The sequence below is a fragment of the Trachurus japonicus genome, chromosome 7, assembly GCF_045865225.1.
Source record: "Trachurus japonicus isolate A0001 chromosome 7, Traja_1.0".
Classification (NCBI taxonomy): domain Eukaryota; kingdom Metazoa; phylum Chordata; class Actinopteri; order Carangiformes; family Carangidae; genus Trachurus; species Trachurus japonicus.
This window is the reverse complement of record NC_140913.1, coordinates 26731403-26747386: the sequence shown is the minus strand read 5'-3', so window position 1 is coordinate 26747386 and position 15984 is coordinate 26731403. Positions and strand designations below refer to the sequence as shown.

At 45.4% G+C, this 15984-nt stretch overlaps 1 protein-coding gene across 1 annotated transcript in view; it reads left to right on the top strand.

The window, feature by feature from the left end:
* The first annotated feature begins 372 nt into the window (after positions 1-372).
* adcy6a (adenylate cyclase 6a) overlaps positions 373-15984 on the top strand; it is a 64303-nt gene continuing 48691 nt past the window's right edge. Inside the window, exons 1-3 of the mRNA XM_085782542.1 lie at positions 373-641; positions 4389-4718; positions 6205-7192. Coding sequence (XP_085638668.1) covers positions 4699-4718; positions 6205-7192 — 1008 coding nt within the window. The 5' untranslated portion in view covers positions 373-641; positions 4389-4698. The remainder of the gene's footprint in view (positions 642-4388; positions 4719-6204; positions 7193-15984) is intronic.

Here is a 15984-nt window from a genome sequence, read left to right as displayed (position 1 = left end):
ATAATCTAATGATAAAATACAGACTAATGGGGGACTTAAATATACACTATTACTGGGAAAAATATTTATTTTATCCAGTGCAATATTCTATCTATATATTTACAAGTAGAGCCTATACTTTTAATGGCCTAGATTTGTGTCAGCTTGAGCTGCATGCTGTTCAAATGTTCCCATTGATTGATAGATATGTCTTATTTTATCATATATTTGCATCATATGAATTCTGGGTATGTAGGCTACTCCTAAAATATCTATCTTGTTGATCTTTTAGTAGATCGATAGTCAGCCCTGCCCCTGCCGCTTTTAATTTGAAACAATTCACCGGATGTGTGGTGTCTGCATGGCTTTCCCCCCCTCGTCTTGACAGTGGTGCTTGGAGCCGAGAGGGTCAGTGGGAGGAGAGGCAAGGGAGTGGAGCGAGAAGACGACAGGAGGAGGAGGAGGAGATCCAGCACAGGGTGACCACCAGTTTAACCGGACGGACCATCCTCTCCTCGGACAGTCAGGGCTGACAAATGGTCCTCCACCCCGGCCGTGCCTCCTGCGAGCGACCGCTACACGGGATCGGATTGTCTGCTGCTGCTGCTGCTGCTGCTGCTGCTGCGGTCCTGTCGGGGGAACAGAAAGGGAAGATGATCACGGTACAGTCCCGTCTTTCTCACTGTTTTAACTGCTGCTGTAACACACACACACACACACACACACACACACACACACACACACACACACACACACACACACACACACACACACACACACACACACACACACTGCAGGCCGACATGTAGCCTAATATATAGATATGGCCTATATATCTGCTGCTCTGCACGTCTCAAACGCTGTTTTGCATTGAAGCGCCTGAGCTGCCACTTGCCTGTCAATACACCATTTCTAACCGGAGTGAATGACATAGCTGGCGACAGTTGCTGTAAGGCCTCTCTGCTCCACACTGGTGGTGGTGGTGGTGGTGGTGGTGGCAGAGAGGATATACACGGTCAGTAGAAATGTTTTCCACCAATAACAACATAACAGTGTGAAGGGAAAAAAAACAAGGGGGGGAGAAGGAGACAGAGAAAAGGATGAGCTGCATCCTAACAGCTGACAGTCAGGGCTGAAGGGTGTTAATAATAATAATAATAATAATACAGGCTGCATTCAGAGGCGTGCAGGTCGCAGCTGATGCTCATAATGATCCACATCAACTGCAGATGTATTGTCTTATTATTTAATAACACAACTTTAAACTTAAACACCCCCAGCGTTTATAGGCTATATACACCCGACTACATGTAGGCTACACAACAAGCTGGGGGTTATAAATGAAGGGGTTGGTTGTATTATTCACCGCTCATCCACTGACTGACTGATGCTGAGGAATGTGCAGCAGCAATAACATGTTTCTATCTGTTTATTTACCCATGTTTGTCAGCAGCACACTAATCCTGCGCGCTATGGCTTTGCTGCAGACCGGAGCACTTTTTTTCTTTTTTTTGTGCTAATACCTATATTTATTTTATATGTAGAGAAATGAATTGGAGAGATAAATAAATCGCTGACAGAGGCGTGTTTGTATCTTAACTTGAGCTGCCGCGGACGAATGGCTTTTTTTTTTTTTTAATGGTGCCCGCTATGGTTGTCACATAGGCCATGGTGTTATGTAACAAGAAGCCTACGCTGTTTGAATGCGGGCCCTCACACACGGCGGCCTGCATGTGCATGGCTTTTTCTACACCGGATCGCAAACACATACTAGCTCCTATCATCTGCACCTGATCAGAAAGAAGAGAAGAGGGGCGGCAGGCAGGCAGGCAGGGGAGGGAAAAAATGCACACAAAAAAATAGAAACAACAACAACAATGCAAAGTGTGTTGTTGAGCGCGTTGAAATCCTCTGATTCCCTCTAATTGCCTGATCTGTTTTCGCATCTGTATCATCTGGATGATAGGAGGGAGGGAGGGAGGGAAGGAAGGGGAGGGGGGGGGCAGCGTCGGACATGTCTGCCTGGAACAAGCCCACAATGAATGACTTTATGCTCGTTGTTTGTGGCTGTAACGCCAGTCAGTGTAGCGGCTGTCCGGTTGAAAATGTCCCCTGGGGAATAGTCAGTCAGTCAGTCAGTCAGTCAGTCAGTCACCCCCGCCTTCCCTTCCCTTCCTTCCCTTCCTTTCCTTTCCCCGCGCTTCCCCTCTCCCTCCCTCCCTCCCCTATAGGCGCTAGAGTGGGGAGGGGTAGGTGGTGGTGGTGGTGGTGGTGGTGTACATGCAAACACGCTCCACCACCACCACCACCACCAAAGCGGCTGGCAACGCAACACCGCGACGTTTGCAAACGGGTACAAGCTGGTCGACCTTGTGCAGGGGAGTGAGGGACGCAGCCGGGGAGGAGGTGGTGGTGGTCGTGGAGGGAGGAGGGGAGGTGTGTGTGTGAGTTGGAGGGGGGGGTTGTTCTCCTTGAATCTTGTCGATCCGCTGCTGCCAGCTGGGAGGAGGAGGAGGAGGAGGAGGAGGAGGAGGAGGAGGGATAGGCTACACGGCTATACGGCTACGGACTGACGGCGCGATACGTGCCAGAGAAGGCGCATGCATGCAGGCGAGATATAGCGAGGAAATGCTATTTTTGCTTCAACTACTCAGCATGCCTCTCCGGTGAAAATGCCGGTCGAGGAGGAGGAGGAGGAGGAGGAGGAGGAGGGGGCGGCTGCAGCAGCAGCAGCAGCAGTGGCAGTGGCAGTAGCGGCTGCGTTGCGTTTGCGTGTCTCTCTCTCTCTGTGTGCACGGTCTGGTCTGGTCTGGAGGCCTGGTGGTAAGATCAGCTGGTGGTAGCAGTTGCTCAGGCATATGTGGACGTTTCACAATTCAATCAGGACGACAATGAACAGCACTTACAATGAATGATTACTCTACCATACTATTATTATATCTGCTGTTATTATAAAAGTGCTTTAGGGATGTTATATAGTGATGTCACCGCAGATATAAATACTATCAAATGTGACCAGGTCAGCATAAACCCCACTGCTGAATATCATAGAAAGGCCCACTTTAAAGTTCCTGGACATCGTTGGATATATATTTTATGTGTGTAATGTCAGGACGTAGCCTGAACCAAAAGTTCAGACCTGTTATTACCTCTCTGGTTAGACTTCATCATCCTCTTGTAAAGAAACTCAAAGTCACTGTTACTGACCTGCAGCAAAAGCACAGACTCGTGTAAAAGCGTTCACATGGGGCTTCAAGATACCACTTGCCCAACATGCAGCAGCTAGAGATAACAAAGCAAAAACACACACTCTGGGCTGTGTGGGGAAAAACAACATCAGATGCAAAGGTAACAAACTGTACAAAAGGCAACATACGACACAAAACAGAGCCGAGACGACTGTCATCTGTCGTGCCAAACAAGAAAAAATCTGATGAATATCGAAGTAATTCCATTCACAGATGATTTTTCTGTCTCGCATGTATTCAACTCAGTAAGATCGGACACATAATATGCCTGTGTTATACATGGTAAATAATGCTGAGAGGGAAGAAGTATTGGCACTTTGATTTCTGAGTATTGTCAAACAACTGTTGGTTTAATCTAATGCTGCAAGAGCCGCAGACCCTGCCGTGCTGTTTATACTCCTTCTGTCTTGATATTTGTCTTGACAGTATCCTGCTGTCCAGCGGCATTTATCTGTATTTATTGCTCATCTTTATATCGTTGATATTGATAATAAACAGAGCTTCAGTAAATCGGGTCCGTCTTTTTATCTTCAGCCCAACCGACTCCAAAACGCTGTTATTCGTTTAGACCAGAGGGCGTGTTTTTTGGTTTTGTTTTGTTTTGTTTTTGCTTTCTTTTTTTTGTTGCATGGGGGTCAAAATGAGCCAGTTCTGGTTCACCTTAAAAAACCCAGACCTACAAGCTATTTCGGGTCCTGTCCTCCCCTCTTCTCCTCTCCCTCCCTCCCTTCCTCCCTCCTTTCTCCCCCACAGATCTGAAAGTAGCTTTCTCTTCTCAGCTGATTCTGTCTCAGTTTTCATACGTGAGACGATCTCAACTGTGTCTGGTTATCCAAGAAATGAGATTTATGCACATTAAGCAAAAAAAAAATGTTATTTCTCGTCAAATATGCGGTAAAGACGGCCTCTTTTCTAGTAAGTCAAAGTGCTAACTACTAGTGAGACAGGCCTGTTTGTTAATGGGACTATTAACGCTCAAGACATCCACATTAGTGACATGATTTGATGCGTCTCATCTGATCCAGATTTGTGCCATTAATTACCACGAACACCACCGCAGATCTATTTGTGCATTGGCTTTCCCTCCATGTTTTTTCATTTACAATTTATCTGGTGTGTCTGATTTTATTCATTTTTCTCCCCCCTCTCCCCCTTCTCTAGACCCAGCAGGAGTCGTGGAGATAGGCCTGGCAGCAGAGACTGGGCTTCACATTAACCTTGGTCTCTGGTCTGGTCGCAAACATCTGGAGCTTTGCAAAAGCGACTGGTGTGGCCTTTCGACCCCCCTCCCCACACACACACTCACACACACACACTCACCCAGTCACTCCCTACCACCCTCCCTCCCACCCACCCTGCAGCCGTGCGAGCCCTGCAGTGTGGCCTCTGCAGACCTCCCTCCTCACATCTTCAAAAATTTCGTCCACGGGGGATAAATGAGTGAACCGGCTGCAAAGGAAAGGGCTGGGACATGTACCAGAACCCCAACAGGTAAATGAACGACTCTCACAGGTGGATAGAGCAGGAGATGATGATGTTGTGATGTAATACACTGCCCATCCAAAAACAAAAAGTCACCACCACTTGGATTTAACTAAGCTAATAGGTCAAAGCTTCCCATTGGATAATTACTGCATGGATGATGATGTTTCAGCTGGAAACAACTTATTTAACCCTAACTGATGCAGTCTCATTTCTTAAACAACCATGGCAGAATACACATCCTGTGGTTGGTGAATGAATGAATGAATTTACTGTATATATATGTAGGAATTACCCGCATCTAGCCGTGCGGTTGCATATCGGAATGTATTCTTGATGTTGCGTTCACGTGAAATCGGGCAGACGTCAGACAGACAACAGACGCTGCATGTAACAGGATAAACAAGCAAAAACATAAACCACATGAAATTCACGTAAACAATTCACTTTTTTTTAGTGTCCAGGCACTTTTTATGAAAGTAGCTATCGTAAAGACTTCTTTTCTGGTCGTGGAGAAGATATTAATCTGTTTCAGAAGGGTCAAATTATTGGCATCAAGTAAAAATAAAACATCTAAGTCCATTACTGAAACTACTAAAATTGGGGTAAGAACTGTCCAACGCACTATTAAAAACTAGAAGGATAATGGAGAGCCATCATCTTCAAGGAAGAAATGTGGTCCAGACCTTCACCCCATTGATAAATCTTTGAAAAATTAATGCAACCTCTGGATAGAAATAAATGTTGTGATGTCGCAGAAGCTTATTGAAACAAATGCGCGACGTCATCAAAAGTTAAAGACGCTTCAACGAAATATTAGATTGTGTGACTTTTTTTCTTTTCTTTTGGACGGGCAGTTAAAGCAGAAGTAAGCAATATTTTTGTGTTAATATAAGTCTTAAATAGTTATATCTTCCGACAGCAATCACTTACATAGAGTGTTTGGACCGAAACGCGGGTCTGTCAGTCACTCTGCTCTGCTCTGAGCCGAGGAGAAAACTTTTCTTGTATCCTACAAGTTTTATCCAATGAGGAGAGAGAACGGCATGCAGGGCTGTGTGTGCAGCCAAGGGATGCGCCTGAATGTGGTGACGTAGGGACGAGGACCAATAGATCCATGACGAGGGCGGGGGCTGCTAACTCCATCGGCTGACGAGACGTTATGGTGCTTTCAAGGCAGCCCGTAACTCGTGTTTTTCCGACCTGTGAAGTCGTACCAGTTCGATCTGGTACGAGTTCACGGGTCGGAAGTTACGAGTGGCCATTATAGTGACTTTCACAGGTAAAACAGGTCGGAAAAACACGAGTGGGTTGCCTGGAACGCTACAAAGTCATAAGTCGTGACTTGAAGCTGTAATTTACGGTTTCAAAAGCCTGCCTGGAACGCAGCATTAGCCCAAACGACCGGATCGGTTACTTCTGCTTTAACTCATCAGTGCTTATCTGTCTTTATTCTGTCTTGACCTGTTTCCTTCCTTCCTCTCTCCCGGTGCAGAATGTCCTGGTTCAGTGGTTTCCTAGTCGCCAGAGTGGACGACCGCAAGACTGCGTGGGGAGAGCGCAATGGCAAGAAGTCCAAGCGGAAGGGAGGCTCATCTCTCTGCAACCCGCGTTACATGAGCTGTCTGCGGGACCCCGATGCCATGGAGCCGCCCTCCGGAGCCCCCCTCCATCAGCAGCACCACCACCGCGGAGGGGTGGCGGGGGCCGTGGGAGGCGGCGGCGGCGGAGGCGGAGGCGGAGGCGGCGGCGGCGGGGGCGGGGGCAACTTCGGCGTCCGTTGCGGATGGCAGGAGGACCACTACGGTAAAAGGGGAGGGGCTCCCGGGGAAGGGGTGGGGCTGAAATCCGTCGACTTGGGCTTCGAGGACGGAGAGCTGAAAGGCGGCAGGAAAGGCGGATGTAACGGAGGAAGCGGGGACATGGGCGACGACGGTCCCAACGGCGGCGGCGTGGTGACGGCGGCGGACTGCTGGCTCAGGGTGGTCCGGGTTTTCCAGTCGAAAAAGTTCCAATCCCGCAAACTGGAGCGTCTGTACCAGCGCTACTTCTTCAGGCTGAACCAGAGCTCGCTCACCATGCTCATGGGCGTGCTCGTGATCGTGTGCGGCATCATGCTGACCTTCCACTGTGTCCACGCCGCGCCCCACGTGGCCTACTCGTCGGCGCTGTCGGTGGCGATGGCGCTCTTCATGGCCCTCATGGTGGTCTGCAACCGCAACGGCTTCCACCAGGACTACATGTGGATGGTCAGCTACCTGGTGATCGGGGTGCTGCTGTCGGTGCAGGTGTTCGGCGTGCTCATGGTGGCGCCCAGGAGCGCGTCCGAGGGCATCTGGTGGTCCGTGTTCTTCATCTACATCATCTACACGCTGCTGCCCGTGCGGATGAGAGCGGCGGTGCTGAGCGGCGCCGTCCTGTCCATCATACACGTGGTCACCACCTGGCAGATCAACCAGGAAGACAAGTTCCTCTGGAAACAGGTGAGACACACGGCGAACACGGGAGAAACTATTCAGGCAGTTCTGGTTTTGTTTTCTCTTTCTCTCCCGTCAGTTTGCTCTGCAGTTTCTCTAATTGAATGGATGAAAGAAGTCCAGCCTGATCATGTGTTGACACCCCGAGGAGTTTGTATTTGGTTATAAAAGAGTCTCATATTAATGTGGATGAATCTACGTTACTCACACTTGTTAATGCAGTGGTTCCCAGTGGCTTTTTTGGCTCGTGACCCCATTTTGACGTCACAAATTTATGGCGCCGTCAATCAAGATGCTCAATTTATATTTGAGAGAGTGAAAGTATAGAATACAGTTGTTTAAGATTGTGTGTGGTGTTTTTAATCATAATTTTAAAAAGAATATAATAATCAGTTTAAAAATATTTTTATTAGTCTTTTTTTTTTTATCAATTACTAGACATTTCAGGCGACCCTATTTGAATACTAGGCGACCCCACATGGGGTCCCGACCCCAAGATTGAAAAACACTGTGTTAATGGGTCAATTTTTGATAAATATATCGTTTTGTCTTTATAGTTATTTTGATATTATTATTTAGTGGTCGACTCGCCCAGCATTTCCTGGTTTTGGTTTGGGTCATGGGAATAACGCCGCCGGATCGCTAGTTAGCATTGTTTATGGTCGGAACTACGACGGTATCTGATCGTCTTCGAACCTCCGACTTTCGTTCTTGATTAATGAAAACATTCTTGGCAAATATTCTCGCTTTTGTCTGTCTTGCGCCGGTCCAAGAATTTCACCGTGCGCGTGGAGGATCATGGGAAATGTAGTGTGAAAACACTTCCGCTTTCCGAAACTCCTCGTTGTCCCTTTAAACTCACACACACACGTTTTTTGGTGGGTTCCTCAGCACATCTGTATGTGGTGGAGCCAAAACATTCGACAAACCAACTAATATCACAACATGAAGCGTATCTTCATCAGGGGGAGGAGGAGGAGCAGTGGCAGTAGAGACTTTTAAATCAACAGTGTATGGCTGATATCATGTGTTGTGGGCTCGGTTACATTCAGCCCAGTATTTATGCATCCATATATCACAGAAACATAGAAAGCACAATGTAAATCTTTCCATTTAGCCATGTGATTAGTTTTTTTTTTTACTGGATATTTTACCAAACAAGCTAGTTTTTTAATTTTCTAAATGTCCCACTCACTGTCATCATCTGGTTGCTTCAGATGAAAACTGCTGCTCCTGGAAATGGGGTCAGTGAATAAAGGTGTAGACCTGGTCCTGCAAGAGAAGATATTTAAAGAGTTCGTTTTGGCTTTTTTTTCCCCACATTGAAGAGACCACACAATTAACTGATTAATTGTGATAATCAATAATGAGAGTACTTGTTCGTCGTCTCAGGCCTGAAATCTGAAATGACTTGAAACAGAAAACAGGAGGGTGAATTTGTCAATTTGTCACAATTGGACAAAACAGCTGAATACATCACGTTGACAAGCTTTGACTGCAAGTTTGGCTGAACTTGTGGCTTCGTGACATCCCATCATGCCTTGCTGCATTTAAAAAAAACGTCTAGCATGGCGGCACGGTGTTTATGATGGGGTGACTGAGACAGTGTGGGTCTCTCCTCTGTCACCGTGTTGTATCTGCTGCGTATTTACATTCACTTTGAAAGCGTATGGGTCTTGTTGCCGTACAGTGTGCTGTTGTTTGTGCGTCATGCCAAGGACCAAGGGGGCTCGCTGAAGGTCAGTGGGCCGAGTGAACCGCTGCGACCGGACAGCTGTGCGTGTGTGTGTCTGTCTGTGTGTGTGTGTGGTTTCTCTGTGTGCTGTTGTGTGACAGTGGGAGAATACCATGATATAAAGCAGTATCACTCAGGTCTCTGTGCTCTCACACAAGGGACGCTTTGTACTTTTCTCCAATGGTGGAGTAACGGGGGTGAGGCCGAGGAGGAGGAGGAGGAGGAGGAGGAGGAGAGGGGGGGGGGGTAGGGGGGGTCAGAGTCACAGTATGGTGGTGGCTGCTTGCTTTCTGTACATAGCTGTTTTACAACTGTCTGTCTCCTTGGGGAAAAGTTATAATGAGAAGACCATTGCATGCAAACAATGGAGGGATATATGACATAACGATCTGCTGATTGTCACTTTAATATCTCTGGCGTTGCTATAAGCATCCAGCAAAAAATATCCTTTCACCACATGTAATCTGGATTTCTCATAACCTTGTGGTTTGTTTATTAAGCGTTAATTACCGAAGTACAGTACAGGCCTACGTGGGAACCCAGGGACATCATGCATGATATAGCAGAGTACAATCCATCACAGGCTTTCCCACATTGTTTACCATTGTTCAAGTGAATGAATGTCATGAGATAGCTGCAGCCCAGGCAGCAATGCTGTTTATTCCTGAGGTCGCCTGTGTGTGTGTGTGTGCTGTGTGACACAGTAAAACAGTGTCATCATCAATCACCGCTTCACGCTTTTTGCACAAAGTGTTTCCTCTTTTCTCCAATAATTCATTAACCTTACCGGGTTTCTGTTGTCGTCGGCTGTAGATAAGTTGTGCACGAGGAGTGACGTACTGTAAATGCAGATCCTCTTTTCTGTCTCTGTGGTGTGGTTTGGTTTGGTGACACTGATTTGAGTATCTGAGGCTAGATTTGACTGGGACAGAAACTGATTCCTGAAAAAGACGTAAAAGAAGTTGATTCCCCACAGAGTGGATGGTGTCTGTGCATCAAAGTGTTGTTTTCTTACCAATTAATCTATTTGGAAATGAAATGTGAAAACAAACAGTTAAAAATGCCTGTCAATATTTTCCCTTATCCCAAGGTGACCGTGCTTTAATCCTTGCAACTCTGTTTGTGCTTGTCGTGTGTGTCACACTGTAGTTGTACTGTATGAGCCTGAGATCAATTGATTGTTGAGTTGAATCAATTGTCAGCTACAGGTCATTTTCCATGTGTGTGTTTCCTTTTTATTTTAAACTCAAAGCTTATACTGTATACTGTAAGAGAGTAAATGACCTAGATAGAAGATGCTCAAGCTCTTTGCCGGACTTACCTGGCAGGTAAACACAGGGCCAAACGGTCAGGGGTCAGTGGGTTCGGTGACAGTGTCTCCACATGTGGGTCAGCTGCACCGGAGAGCAGCATTAAAGATCATTTAAAGCTTCTGTAACTAGTTTTCTTCATCCATTTCTTTTTATAAACACAGCTTCTGTTAATTACAACCACGTCCTTTCAAATGAAACGTTTTCTGTGTGTTGTGTTTTGTCTCACTGGTTTTCTAATGTGAGCAGCAGGGATCTGATGTATAAAGACGATGAGCACGTCTGTCTGTCTATCTGTCTGTCTGTCTGTCTGTGCAGTGCACCAGATAGGATGATTAAGATTAGGTGAAAATACAGATGTTATTGTGAAAAAGGCACAGCAACATCTGTAGTGCTTCTGCAGAGTTGATCAGAATATGGACAAGTTCATTGTTTATTTGCTGGGTCACGTACAGTAATGATTGTGTCTGGAACAACTGGTGAAAAAAAACCCACAAGAAACACTTCTTACAACAAAACAAGTCTTCAAAATGATACGAGATTATCAATGAGCCCATACAGGTCTTCTATAAATACTTTACTAATGCAATCAGAATGCCTTTTTAGATGTAAAACAAATTAGATAAAGTTTGTTTGTTTTTTTTACTCCAGAAACCATTAGGCAACAACCACACGATGAGAATATCCAGCGATAAATGCACTTCCAGACTTTCAGACTACCATTTTTACATCAAAAATACAGTTGAACAAGAGAGCAGTAGTAACAGACAGACAGTCGTTTACTGTAGGGCCTTTTTTAAAATCAAGATCATCATCACGCTTCTGATCAAATCAAATTTTGAGTGACATTACTGTATGCTAATGAGCATTAGCTTGAGTTCACTCTGTCCAGAACTGTCTTTTATTGACTCAGTCTAACATGTAAGAAGACTCTTGCAGACATCTTGGCGGTGTCCGGCGTTCACTATATAAAAGACTATTTTCATGTTCAGCTCTTCGAAATTTATGGCCCTTAATCCCTTCAAACCTTTCAAAAACACATGCGGTCCATCTGGTTGTTTCTTAAGCTGTATTGCTCTTGGCGTTGGTTAGTTATGTGTGTTTTTACAGCTGCAATACAGCAGAATCAAGTGTGCGTTCCCTAGCCTCACTCTTTTTTTTAGCGTTGTATTGTAACATACACGCTCGCACCATAAACTGCAGCATCTACGAGTTTGAATTGTTATAAGCAGGTCTGCGTTGAAGTGTATCATAGTTTATAATGTCCTGACGTCCTGTCACATGTGAGTCTGGCTCTGTCGTAACTCTGATCCTCAGACTCCTCAGCTTAAATCAATTAGCCACAGCGACGGTACAGAACAGAACAGTACATACACATGTGCATGTCCCACCCAGTCACCCATCACTTCACACACACACACACACACACACACACACACATGCACACACACCATCCCATGCTTTGTTATGGTTGACGCCTTGTCTTATAGTGTCTTCTGAGTGTTTGTCAGAAATTGCTGCAGTTTCTTTTCTTTCCTTGAGAAATAACATCCCAGATCTATTGTCCTGCTTCTTATACGTGGGTGTCAAATTGAGTGATAACACTGGCATGTATTGTACATTGCAACAAAAAAAAACACACACACACACACACATCAAAGCACGTCTCTCTGTCAGGTCCCCACTTGACATTTTTTTGGGGGGGGATTTTCTCGCTGAAACTTCTTCAAACTGTACATTCCTCACCTCGGCATTATTTGCTTTATGGCCCCTGACAATGGCTAGTATTGTTGTGTGGACGTTGGTGTTGACACAAGTGCTGTGAGAGGTCAAAGAGTGGTTCCTAAAAATACCCAGCCCTCGGTGTTTCTGCTAACTGTTGCGTCACATGGAACAGTCTTATCAGAGCCTGCGTCAGAGCAACAGGCAGGTCGCTCGCTCTATCCCCCCTTTTTTTTTCTTCCTCTGTCTGCATGCACATGGCTCTGCATTTTCACAAACCATGAAACACACACCCACTGGTGGAGAGACAGCTGTATACTCACAGATTCTGTCTTGATTTCTTTATCTTTTTGCATTTTGTGACAGATCTCTCTCGCTCTTCGACGGAAGCATAGCCCTCTTAAAAAAAAAGGCCATTACAGAGCACTGAGGGTAAATCAGGGTCAGGGGACAGCCAATATGTTTCACTGGTCTCCTTGTCAAGCTCACACTAAGCCCTCTCAAGTGTTTTGTATTCATTAGATAAGATAAGGGAATATATTTTAAATAAAAATGTGCTGCTTACATAGCAACGCACACAGAAGTTTATACCTAAGTCTCACGACGTCAAACTTTCCGAAAGGCTGTTTACTTATTCGTCTTTTTTAAAACATTTCCAGGATGTTACACAGAGAGTGAATCTAGTCTAATCAGAGCAAATCTCACACCATGTCAAGTGTATCAGCTCCTCACAGTTTCACAGTAGCTTCCCCTCCCTCCCTCCCTCCCTCCCTTCCTCCCCGAAGTGCTGGAATAACCTTGTGTGCTTTGAGACGGGAGGACGAGGATCCCGGTGGAGGAAGTGTCGCCCCTTTACTTGCCTTCCCTGCGATGATCACCTGTGCAAAGCCGCAGCTATAGAATAAGACACCGTGTATAAGGGAAGGCGAAGGAGAAGGAGAAGGAGGAGGAGGAGGCAGCGAAGGCGAGAATCCGATATTCTCCCCACGCAGTCCTTCCACAGCCTCCTTGATAAATAATTTGTGTGTTTAACGCAGCAGCAGCATTTTAACGAGGATACCTGTCACATGTACACTTTGCTCTGGACCCGGATGGGTGCTGATGGGATCACACACACACACACACACACACACACACACACACACACACAAACAGACCAAAGGTTTACTCAGAGGCTCCTACTCAAAAATGTAAGCACAGATACATGTGGATGTAATATGAGCTCTCAGTACCCAATCTTGTTTGTAATTGTAAGTGAAAGCGTTGTTAACTAATGGTTCAGTAGTGCTACTGTACTAAGATATTATATTATATTATATTATATTATGTTATTTTATATTATATTATATTATATTATATTATATTATATTATATTATATTATACCATATCATATCATATCATATTACAGTATCTGAATCTTTCATACCTTAAATGTTGGAGGAAACACATTCATCATGTTTGTGATACAGTGTGTTATAATCGACACTACTGAATGTAAATCTCAATGTTTGAGCTTGATCATTGGATTATTTATTTATTTATAGAATAATGCGATTCTTCTCTCCTCAAACAACAGGATGTGCAACATTTCTGTACATTATTCCAGCTCCTTCGGTGCTAAATCTCCAAGCTGCATTCTGCATAAAACTGAGACAGCGAATCTGCCCTGAGACTTTAAACATGAAGTTTTACACTTTCATTAGGTTTTGACCTGGTTTTTCCACCATCATTGTAACCGGCATCACGTCACCGGCATCATCTTTCACTTTTAAAAATATAAAATTGCACCCACTGTGCCCCCCCCCCCCCTGCTTCTTTTTGAGCTCTTATCATGTGAGGTGATGATTGTGCTGTGCTTGTGAGCTGTGAGGTATCATTTCCCACAAAACAGGTTTTGTCTGCGAGCTCGGGTGCTCCTGCTAGCCGCTTGGGATGATGGTAACACATTTTTTTAAATGGTGGAAAAGGTTTGTTGTGTTTCAGGTTGCCTGGCTGCATGCATTTGCATCGCTCCACTTTTTATCCAGTTTTAATGGAGCTGATTTTGCACATAGTACCGTATATAATCATAATAATACAAAACATAGAACATATCATTGTGCGTTTCTGTGAGAATGTAATGCAAATGCGTGTACGACCGACCACTGCCGGTCGTTTTCAGCCTGTGGGCCAATAATAAGAGAGAGAAGAGGGAGAGTCATCAGTTTAGCATCACCTCGGAGAATGATGGGGAATAAACAGCATTGCTAAGTGTCTCACTCGGCGCCAGCCAGTGTTCAGTCGGTCCAGCGGTTACCATGGAAACAACTACGATGACAACGACGAGGACGACCCCCCCAAGCAGCTGAGACCCAGTTCAGCTTCAGCTTCAGCTTGTGTCCAGTTTGGTAACTGTCACTCGAAGTAAAGACGAGAGAGAGAGAGAGAGAGAGAGAGAGAGAAAGAAGAAAAATCAGGTCAGAATTGATTCCTGCTGTTTCTGCCTCCTTCTCCTTCTGAGAACCTGAGTGTGAGTCTGAGCTCAGCAGACACGCCGCTGTTCAGCTGCTGGGATGGATTCCTGCTTTGTTTTCCCCTCAACCCCCCCCCCCCCCCCCCTTCAACTGCTGTCGAAATGAGACGGTCCATAATTAAACACGGCGATGACAGAGGAGAGGTCATATGTGTGTGGAGAGCTGAGAGGGAGCGATGCACAGGATGTTGTTTGCCTGTTTGTCTGGTTCAGGGAAGCTTATCTGTGGTCGGCCCGCTATGACTGTGCATGTTTGCAGCCCGACTGCTGTGTGTGGAGCAGCTGGTGCAGGATGTGTTTTTTTTTTAGGTCTCAACGAGACACAACTTCTTCAAGAAAACTCACTCGGTGTGAACAAATTGCTCTTGTATGACTCTGTTATCATAATGACTTTCTTATTCTGGGACACATGATTGGTTTTATTGCTCCTTTAGATTCCTCTAATGTTGACATAACTTATCCAAGAGGCTTTATATGTTTGATCACAGCAGTTTATCCCTGAACCTGTTGTCTGTCCACAGCAGGTGAAGCCAAGGGGCCTTGCAGTTGTTGTTGTTTCTTTTCTTTTAATTTTCTCCCCTTTTGGTTGTTCTTTAAAGGGATAGTTCAACATTTTGGCAAATTGGCCCATTGCCATAATCTCTATAGTTTTAGGAGTAGGTTCGTTAGCTTTAATTGCTGGTGCAAGCTATTTGTAGAACGGCGGAGCAGGGCGGCGAGCTGCTCAGAGCCGCTACGGAGGCTAATGGGATTTCTTGTTTTCCCTTATCAAACTCATCAAATACACAATCCATCAACTCCAAAACGCTCTTGTGGACAAGTTGTGACCTGCACATTCACCACGCTATGAGATAATAATGGAAAGTTGCGATACAGAGTTGTTTTTGAGGTAAATTCATGCAAAACCGCTGATGTGCATTCCTGTCGGAGGCAGTTCTTCGGCAAGCAGTCTCTGCATTCTCCTCAAAAACGAGAGTGTTTTGGAGTTGTTGGATTGTGTATTTGATGAGTTTGATGAGGGAAACCAAGAAATCCCATGAGCCTCCGTAGCGTAGCTCTGAGCAGCTCGCGGCTCTGCTCCGCCGTTCTAAAAAATAGCTTGTACCGACAATTAAAGTTAACGAACCTACTCCTAAAACTATAGGGATTATGGCAATGGGCCAATTTGCCAAAATGTTGAACTATCCCTTTAAATAAATACACCTTTGCATCCATCAGTGCCAGATTTCTCCAGTAGTCACACTCTCTCCACAGGAGTCACACACCTGTGAGGTTGCCAATAGAAATGTGTGGGCCGTGTAGTCTCCCCTCCCTCAGCGTGGTCCTTTCCATGTTTACAGAAACATGACTGAGAGAATAAGGCCAGCGTGGTCAGGACAACTGGCTTTACATTATTTATGTCATGTGTATGGTCTTGTGTTTCAGTGCACCGCTCCTGAAAACATCCAAACAACGTCTGAAATTGCTGAAAGAAATGCAGAAAAACAGGATTAATAACAGGAAGAGCAGACATACTTT